At 34.5% G+C, this 10,026-nt stretch overlaps 3 protein-coding genes across 3 annotated transcripts in view; 2 read left to right on the forward strand and 1 right to left on the reverse strand.

Annotated features, from left to right (window-relative positions):
* On the forward strand, positions 3,463–4,164 carry LOC104700432 (monothiol glutaredoxin-S9-like). Its single transcript, XM_010415953.2, has one exon. The coding sequence runs from the start codon at positions 3,665–3,667 to the stop codon at positions 3,971–3,973; it is 309 nt and encodes a 102-aa protein (XP_010414255.1). The 5' UTR covers positions 3,463–3,664; the 3' UTR covers positions 3,974–4,164.
* Positions 4,346–6,487, reverse strand: LOC104700433. Its single transcript, XM_010415954.1, has 6 exons — positions 6,085–6,487; positions 5,717–5,929; positions 5,521–5,631; positions 5,164–5,310; positions 4,853–5,020; positions 4,346–4,745 (listed from the first exon to the last, which is right to left on the reverse strand). Exons 1-6 carry the CDS (start codon positions 6,355–6,357, stop codon positions 4,497–4,499), a joined length of 1,161 nt encoding a protein of 386 aa, XP_010414256.1. The 5' UTR covers positions 6,358–6,487; the 3' UTR covers positions 4,346–4,496.
* LOC104700434 (root phototropism protein 2-like) overlaps positions 9,979–10,026 on the forward strand; it is an 8,591-nt gene continuing 8,543 nt past the window's right edge. The window contains exon 1 of the mRNA XM_010415957.2: positions 9,979–10,023. Within this exon, the coding sequence (XP_010414259.1) occupies positions 9,994–10,023 (30 nt within the window). The 5' untranslated portion in view covers positions 9,979–9,993. The remainder of the gene's footprint in view (positions 10,024–10,026) is intronic.

A 10,026-nucleotide genomic window follows, 5' to 3' on the forward strand; every position in this document is an offset into this window, starting at 1 on the left:
TGATTTTTTTTTTTTTTTTTGGTAACAATGTGAAGAAAAGTTCGAATATCATGAATTCATAGTTCAGATTTCAAAAACCTTAAAGCAAATGATCATACAAACTGACTGTCAAAAACTCGGTAAAAACAAATTTGTCTACTTGTGATGTAAAATATTCACATTTATTATATATTAATTAGATGTGGACATATTCATTTTAGAATCAAGAACATCAATTCAAAATAAATTGGCAATAAGATACGATTGCAGTTTAGAAATTGTCATGTGTTTTATATGAGATTAAAGAGTGCAAATAGAAATCTATGAAGTGACAAAAAGAAGAAAAGAGAAAGCTATGAAAAAGACAAACACAAAAAATATGAATGTCTACTCTCAAGTCTCACTGTAACAGTGTCAAACTACATGCTCTTGAAAAATAATCTTGACTTGTGCCAAAACATATGCACAAGTCTGGTGATGACTTCCCTTGGTTCTCCATCGTTCGTATTTGTCATGTACAATAACAACAACAACAGTAAATAGATTGAAGAAAAGAGAAAGCTATGAAAAAGACAAACACACAAAATATCAATGTCTAGCTAAACCTGTCTACTCTCAAGTCTCACTGTATAATATCAAAAAATAGTGATAAAAGCAACGTATAAAGAAACTACAATATCGAAGACATAAATTTGCTGCTTTTCTTGCATGTGGCTGTGTCAAGCTACACTCTGTTGGACGATCATCTTGACTTGTGCTAAAACAGAATTACAAGCCTGACTGATGGAATTGATTCTTTTCGTAGCATTGTTGATGAGGTGCATTGTTTGGTCACTCGTATCTCCCCTGTACCATAACAACAACAACAATAATTATGGATTGAACACAAGATAAAAAAAAAAAACACTACTAAAAGCTCAATCATATTTTTTTTTTGAATTTTCTATTTTTCATTTACGGTATAATTTTGAAAAGATATGATTTAGTATTTAGAGTATAAGATTAAAAGCATTATGCTATTTTAATATTTTTAGAATTTTAGAAATGATGTGCTAAATTTAAAACCAAAACTTATTTTTATGCAATTTGTGAAATTTATCCTTATCTTAACACACTTCATAATTATAAATTTATAAATGTATATACAACATTTAAATTCTTTTCAAAGCATATATAAATAACATCATGTATATTTCATATATAATTTAATAAAAATATTATTGTACATATAAAATATTTGATTTTATAATCCGCGTGGGTAACTTTATATATATATATATTAATGATAGAAGATTGATTTGCAAGCGACCTAGCAACGCTTTTAACAACTAGTACTATCGTTTTTAAATAAGACTTACTAAGCATATTATTCTTTTTTTTTTCTTTTTTTTTTGTTTCTTACTAAGCATATTATTCTATATGTCATTAGTACATATCTCACTAGCTAGGAGGTTGCCCGCGCGTTCATTTTTCTTCTCAGTTTGGTCATAGTAATCAAGACAATGCATACCGGCCCCTTTTCTTCTGAACACTTCCGAAATTGAATTTACTAAATTTTACGGTGAGTTATTATAAGGCAGTTTTGTACAAGCAGGTGTCACCGTAATATCATAATTTTGGTTCAAATCCGAAATCTGTGTAAGGTTGTAGATGAAAATATGTTAAACAAAAAAAAAAAGTTTATATATACTAAAAAGCTAATTAAAATAGGTGTGCGTAAAGCAGTAAGAACAACGAAATGTGAAAGGAGAAGAGATATATATGGTCAAAGATGTTTACCGTAGGATCGACTTCACACCATCATGCTCTTATTGTCCAATTCTTCAAGGTTATATCGTGCAATTGACCACATAAAACATAGCCTCACCTACTCGCCTTGCTTAATCAAATAATTATATAGAAAGCTTTTTACCAAACCCGAAACAAAATATTTCTCTAATGGGTACCTTTAGTGGTGGTAGATGAAAAAGATAGAAGAGTGAATAATGAATATTATCACTCTTCTTGTTTAACCCTTATGTTAATCCTAAATATTATGTATTTACTTTACATCGCCGTTTAGAACTAAGAAGGTTAGATGTTTCACTCTCCCATCCATCACTATTTTTTTTCTTTTTCGTAAAAGACAAATTAGCAAGAACTAGAGTCTTTTTGGACAAACCTCACCATTTATGGCAGTATACAAAAGTGTGAAGACTAAATTGTAATTAGGCCCAAATAATATCCAAAGACCTTTAAGAGCCCAACTTTTTTAGCTTAGAATCATGCGACGTGGGTTTTTAACTTTTTATTAGCTTCCTTGACAATTTAGTCTACTAGCTATATTAAGTAAGGCTGGAGTAAGGTTTAGGTTTGGTTGAAAGGTCATGTATTTGGACATCATTCATACCTTCTTCGATATAAATAAACATCAAAGTTACAAATGATGACAAAATATACCATTCAATTTACAATACGATCGAGGGGGGTACGTTAACTGAGGTATTCATATTAGAATCAAGAACATGAATTCAAAATAAATGTTGAGTTTGAAATTATGTCAAGTTTAATAGGTTTAATTAAAATTAATTGGCAATAAAGGGAAGAAACTAACAAAGAGATATATATACAAACGACATGGTATTAGTAAATTGGTTCATATCCTTTATAAATTACTCTCTGTCTAATCTTACTTCAAGATGTGGGAGTTCTAACGGATTCCTTGGTCTACCTTAATCATATAGGTCAAGTGGTTAGTGGGAAAGAATCTTTGCAAATTGTTGAAAGGGAAGTGGCACACAAGAGAAACCGATAGGAGTTATTATTCCTTCATGATCAGAAGTGAGATTGAGAGAATCTCTCAAAGACAAATCATATCTTGTTGTACAGTGACATGTTTCAAGAATTGAGTTTTCACTGCTGACACACACACACACGGTCGGATCTTTTAAACCAAGCCTGACCTCTTTTTCGTGGCTGCGAGAAATACCGTCAATCCAGAGAAGAATAAGCATATCTCTCTGATTATTCCCCACCACTTTGGGCTATCTTATATCCACACCCTTCATCCTGAGCATGATTCTTGAACATAATAATATGCTTATAGCTATATAGAAAAAGTGGAAGCTTGGTCCACATGAAAATATAAAATTCTAATCCTCAGGCATAAACTTGCAAATATTTTATATAAACATGTGCGGATGTGCCATATATTCTCTAGCATCTGCAACAAAGAATTAAACATATGGTCCTCTTCAAATAAAAAATGCTCATCTTGGTATCTAGGAGGAAAAAAGGGTAGGTGAATTGTGATTATATGCAACTTTTGTTGGTCCTTCCTTACTAATATCAATTAAAAGAAGAAAACAAAAAATTAATTTGGTTCACAATAAAGTCACTTTAATGTACTTGGGGAACCTTTTAGACAATCTTCTCTGATCGCCTCCTCTCTTTTTGAGTCTCTACATTCTTTTCTTCTTCCTTTCTTTGCTTATAAATAGCCTACGATTCAAGAAACTTAAGTCACAGACAACACCGAGCTTAATACTGTAGTATATACAACAAGAAAAAAAAGGAAGGTTCAGTCTCATGCGTATTCAATTTTAAATCTCTTTCTATCTACTAGGGAGAAGAAAAGGTAGATTTTGTTTCTTATTCTTCAAGAAACAAGCCCTAGATTGATTGAGCCTTCTTCCTTCAAGAAACCATGGACAAAGTTGTTAGAATGTCGTCAGAGAAAGGAGTGGTTATTTTCAGCAAGAGTTCGTGTTGCCTGTCCTATGCTGTCCAAGTCCTCTTCCAGGATCTCGGGGTTCACCCAACGATCCATGAGATTGATAAGGACCCTGAATGTCGTGACATCGAGAAAGCACTGATGAGGCTTGGGTGTTCCACGCCTGTCCCAGCCATCTTTGTGGGTGGGAAGCTCATTGGTTCGACCAATGAAGTCATGTCGCTACACCTAAGCGGCTCGCTGGTTCCGCTGGTTAAGCCGTTTCAGGCCAATCTATGTTAAACAAAAGGTGTTCTAACTTTCTAAACTACAAAAAAAAAATGTATTTCAATAAGAAACACAATCGTATAGCCTATGCAACCTTTGTAATGTAGCTTTATAAATATTGTTTGTCTTGTAATTTCAGAAACTATCCAATAATAACAGACTAATTTCTACAACCAGAAGAAACACAACCGTATAGTTCTATGCAACCTTTGTAATGTAGCTTCATAAATACAGTATTGTTTGTTTTGCAATTTCTGAATATCCAATAATAACAGACTAATTTCTACTAGCAGTTGGTAACTGTGTAGCTTTCATAGCACTATTTCAGTTTCAGGGGAATCATAGAACATTCTTCTTCTTTTTTTTTTTTTAAATAATTAAGGGTAATAATTAACATTCGTTGCTAACTCTTCAGACCCCCACCCAAAATAAAGAGTACAAAAGTATATATATATTTCTACAGATACAGAGCAATTATACGTTTTGTCTTCTTGTCTGATTCACAACAAGAACATATGAGAGTTGTTGTTGTTGTGTTTCATTTGAGCTCCAAGACTTTTGGGTTTGGAGAGTGAGAGTAGTCTGATGAGGAAGACATTGAAGTGACATTAATGGGATATACCTCCGTCACTTCTTCAGTCTTCTCATCAAAGTAAACCACATCCTGCATTGTGAGCTGGTGATATTCAACTACTCCTCTCAGATAAAGGTTTTCGCGAGTGTATATCGAGTTCTCATGAGCTAATCGAGCTTTCTCAGCCAATAACGTTTCAAGTTGAAGTCGCACCTATAGATGAGAGGACACAAACGAGACACAACTCAATAGCAGAAATGAAAATGACTGAAAACTGTAAACCTTAAGGAAATTATTAAGAGTAAAAAAGGAATTAATACCAAATCATCATCATCCGTTTGGCTGTTGCCACCATTACGGTTATCTCTCAGAACCTTATTTTCTTCTTCCAGCTGTGCGCATCGTTGCTTTGCAAAGGCCATATCAGATTTGACCATCTTCAGCTCCCGAAGTAAAAGCTTTGCCTTGGCAGCCATGGCCATTGCAACCTGTTGGGGTAGATTTAGAGGAGTTTCAGTATTTACATCTGGATTCTGAAACCTATTAATCTCAAGAAACATTCATTGAAGAGATAACAGCAGCGAAATAAGCATGCTGTGAACCAATAAATGATACAGAGCAGCCACCTTACGTCGCGAGATGCCTTTAGTTGAATTTCCAAATCTGCTTGTATCTCAGGATTCTGCTGGTTCCTTGTAAGACTTGGCTTCTTTTTAATCTTTTTACGTGTTTCTTGAATGATGCCTGCAGTACGGTTCTCCACAGCGGTAATACCTTCCTAAGGAAATTCACAGGCACAATAAACAATCTCAGCCCCAACAAACTCTCATTTACTGCAGCAAACAACATACATTAAACCACACAAGAAAGCATATGCCTCTTTCGACTAAACCAATGTAAAAAACTCGCATAACCTAATGCAAAACAAAACAGACATATGTCTCATATATAGTGCCATATACGGGTGTATAAAGAGTAAGAAACTAACCTCAACAACAGTGCCAATAGTGCCACCAATGTAATTTAACGATGAAGTGATCGCGTCTAACCTCCTCTGTAATGAAGGATTCTCACTTTTCCTACCTGCCTGACCAGCTTCCTGAAACATAAAATTGAATTTCTACTACATAAGTACGCAACCCCACAAGAGCAAATGCAAACATTTAAGAAACCTAATCCTTAACCTTCGTTACTCCTGAAGCCGTTGAAGAAGTTCCAGAAGTCGTTGGAGAAGGTATGTTGTGATCCGTTCTCTTAGGACTCTGAGGCAATTGATTAGGATCATCCTCATCTAAAAAGGCCTTAGCTTTACTAGCTAAACTTCCCCAAAAGCCTCGTTTTGGTTCATTCAAACTTTTCATAGAAGTATACTCATGATGAGCCTTCTTCACCTCATCCTATTTCAAAATATATATCATCCAAAAAATTCAACAACGGGACCATTCCCAAAGCTTTAGAATAACAGAGTAAACCCATGAATCATTTCAAACTGATTCAACAGACACTAAGAGATCCTAAAAACACCATAAAGAGGAGAAGAAAAAAACGAAACCTTGGGAGGAGTGGGAACAGGAGCAGAAGAAGGTGACGAGTAAGCAGAGGAAAGAGAAGAGTCTCTATGTGCAGAAGATGCTCGAATTGCCTTGGCAGCGAGAGACGACGCAGCAGAGGATGAAGCCGAAGCCGAAGAAGAAGACGAAGAGGAATGATACATCCTCCTCCTCGTCGGCGTCGGCGTCATCAGCCTTTCGTTATCTTTCTCCGTATCCATTTCGAGATCTTCGAGTTCCTCGAATCTGAAATCCTCAATCTCGTCGACCTTCATCAAACTACTCTCGATCACAGTAGTCTCCAAATTTTGGTGGTTTGATATCGATTTAGGGTTTTCCAATTAGCATATCTTCGGATCTCTCTCTCTCTCTCTCTCTCTCTCTTCTCTGTGCCTCGCAAATGATGCCAAAAAATTTCAATTTTTAATTTTGGGTGTCGTCAAGTCAACGCTTAGGAGAGAGACAGGTTGCATCATCATCATCATCATCTCTAGATTCCGGTTATTGAATCTTGGTTTTCTAACAAATCAATTAAACCGGGTTTCTCATTGATTATACCATCCAAATATTATGCTCATGGTCGTACAGTCGTGTATTAACAATTACAAAAATCCATCTACATTCTCACTAGCAAGTAGGGCATTGTGGTATTCTGGTTCGATTGATAGATTTGGCCGGTTTTAGAATGACGGTTTGGTTTCCGTATGGTCAACTTCCGGTTACCTATTAATTACAAACCAACAAAAAATAATTTTATCCACATCATTTTACAAACGAATTGTGTGAGCTTTACATGGAAGACACATCTTAACTAATCCAAATACTACTACAGTATGATTATAACCTACTCTTATTGTTGGGCTTCTTGGCGTTGAATCAAAATGGGCTTTTGCTATTAAGAAGTTATGTTTCTCGATCAAGCTAAGCAAAAGCTCCTTACCTCGTGTGTGTTAGTTTGTTAGTCAATTCCATCAAACTCGTTTCGAGATACAATTCACTACGGTTGACTCTATCCGATTCCAAGCAACCCCTAACCATACATTAACGGATAAGAGATTTTGCTCTAATGAAAGCGATATGCGATAAACTCGTCTATCGTTTCCTAAGTAGACGACATCAGTGTATGAATTGGATGAAACGTGATTAGGGAAACTTGACGTGGACTTTTTTGGGCTCTTGACATATATAACCAACTTTGGCCCAGATTGTTCATCTTTGTCATTCATTTTTTCGTTTTTGTTTTCTAGTTGCATCTTTTCTTAGCCTTTGTCCCCTCGGTTTAGCCGCCTTGACATATATAACCAACTTTGGCCCAAATTGTTTTCTAATTTTATGATACTTAATTATCACTATCACTAATATAATCTAGAATTTGCACAAGTCCGTTTTGTGTGAAGATATTTAGAATTTGCATATCCATAATCCTTGTTTTAGAAATCGCTAGGCATTAGTCAGGCAGTCGGGGTGGACTTAGCGCCTAGCGATAAAATCGGCGATAAAATCGGGGATTAAACGGAAATTAATCGGAGATTAGTTTTAGGGTTATTTTATTAAATTAATAGTAAATTAAAAAAGACATAGTACTAAATATATGTATAATTCTGTTTATGTGAAAATAAAAATGTCAAATAAAATATAAAGCTATAGAATTGTCTTTAAAACTATGGTAAACACATAAAAACGTATTTTTAAGAAAAAAACTATGATTTTAATTAAAAGTTTGTACATAAGTTATTGTAAAACATCGTAAACTCTTAATTTAAATGTTTAAATAACAAAACTATATATATAATTTATATTTAGCTCCAAAAATAATCGGTATATACAAAATTAAGCGGGAATTAATCGGATTAGACGATATAATCGGATAATCGATGCTAGACGAGGATTAGTCATTAATCGAGGCGGAAAGGGTGGGTCTAGCGATTTTACGGGGCGTAATCGGTGCTAGGCGGGGATTTTTAAAACAGGTCCATAATCATAAGATAATGTTTTGGTCCTAATGATCGGAATTAAACCAAAATAATACACAATGCGAAATGTCAATCTTTAGGTGTAACCATTATTGTCAAGGAGTTTGTACTTTTGTTAATTGATGATAGCACCATCCTCTAATGGTCCAACCTATTTCCTAACATGAACGTTTCATCTGAAATAATTTTATACTTTCTACTAAGACCTGCCTTAGCACCTTTTTAAAAGACTTTGTATATGTTTATCACCTACACCAATTCAATGATCTAGAGGACCAACCATGGTCTTCATATACAGTATATCCAAATGCGAATGTAACATATATTGTGCATTTGGGTCTCACGTCTTGATACAAAACCAATTGCATATAAAAATATATATAATACAAATATTTTGGATTCAAAAAGTATAAAACTCAGTAGCATACTAAAGTGATTTTCCTATTGATTCACATGTCATATGGCGGTACAAAAAAAAAGAGAGAGATCACATGACATATTAAATCTGAAGTAGTAGATTCACAAATTTACATTGAAATAGAACAATCACGAAAATTGGTAAGGGTTTTAGAACTTTGTTATAAAGACCCATAATGAAAATCTTCTTCATATCCAAAACCTACAAAATAGTCTAGTCGCACCGGCAGAAAATTATTAGGGCAACTAGGCAAACGTAGAGACTAGAGAGACGTGTGACATATCTTAAAGGCGATAGGGACACGTGTGTAAGAATGATTGGAAGACAGAACTGAAACTGGATTCTGAAGGATGAATTTGACGACGTAGCTAAGCCGAACACCATGAGGTTCTACGAAGAAGCACGACCACATACTGAGGTGGCCCTATCTATGACATGTTCCTACTTTCCCTAACTTGTTTGGTCCTACTTCTCTCTAAATCGTACATCCACTTTTAATATCGTTTCTTATCTGTCAATTATTCACATGCGTTGCTTTTCTTTTTTCTTTCTCTCTCAATTCAGCATTTTCTTCCTTTAATTCAGAATTTTTAGGCTTTTAAGTTTTCACATGTGAAAGCTTTCCTTTATTTGTTATCACTTTCTCATTAACCATATCAAAAGTAAGATTGTTTTTTTTCTTCTTTGACCGATTCACTCTGCCAACCAAATGAATGTGATCAAATTGTTATTAGGTGATGATTGGTTCTCACTTATACATAAAATTGGGTGATATGTGACTATTACGTACATGATATGAAATTAGTAATTTAGCAATCATATGTCTATCAGACTGTCACACTTTGTCCCTGGCTTTTTGTCTCGGTACGATGGATATAAGATTGGTTACTCAGAGTAGCTTTGTACTGAGCGAAATTTGCATGTTCGTCACATTACGATAAGTCTATTGTTACTCCGCATGCTTTTACCAGGCATATCACTGTACGTAAAATATATGTAGTTATATGTTAATCGAATGTATTTAGACAATTAGACATATAACCAATAGTAAGCTCACTTTCTTTTTAATTTTGAAGACAACATTATATTCAATGCCCTAAAACACTGATTTATTAATGTTAGCTATAAACCATCCATACTACCAATACAAAGAGATATCTATTAGTCTATTATCATAGGTTGTAAAGGTATATAAATATCCCAATTACCTAAAATAGCCGCCAATGCAAGCCCGTAGATTCAAATAAGGAAAAGTTAAAAGAAAGTGGTGAAAAGGAAAGTAAACGACGAAGATACACATTCAAACACAACGATTAGTGAGAGTGAGTTAACTGAAAGAGATAATGAACTACATCATAAAACGACAAATAAAAGAAATAATAAGATAGAAGAAGCCAATCACAAAATATTACATAGCAATTTGGGTGGATTGGGAGGACCCACGTTAAATAAATTCCAATATATAGACAACTCTCCAATTGTGCATCCATCTCCTTCAATACAGAGCAACAGAAAAAAAAATGGCGACAGAAGGAAAAAGCCCCATCAACATG

This window comes from Camelina sativa, chromosome 7, assembly GCF_000633955.1.
Source record: "Camelina sativa cultivar DH55 chromosome 7, Cs, whole genome shotgun sequence".
Classification (NCBI taxonomy): domain Eukaryota; kingdom Viridiplantae; phylum Streptophyta; class Magnoliopsida; order Brassicales; family Brassicaceae; genus Camelina; species Camelina sativa.

What these genes read in the sequence shown, in the direction of transcription:
- LOC104700432 (XM_010415953.2), top strand. Translation starts at nt 3,665, where the DNA reads ATGGACAAAGTTGTTAGAATGTCGTCAGAGAAAGGAGTGGTTATTTTC.
- LOC104700433 (XM_010415954.1), bottom strand. Translation starts at nt 6,357, where the DNA reads ATGAAGGTCGACGAGATTGAGGATTTCAGATTCGAGGAACTCGAAGAT. An exon ending in AACTAAAGGCATCTCGCGAC is followed by an intron (nt 5,021 to 5,163) that starts GTAAGGTGGCTG and finishes CTACCCCAACAG; the next exon opens with GTTGCAATGGCCATGGCTGC. An exon ending in AAACGGATGATGATGATTTG is followed by an intron (nt 4,746 to 4,852) that starts GTATTAATTCCT and finishes TCTCATCTATAG; the next exon opens with GTGCGACTTCAACTTGAAAC.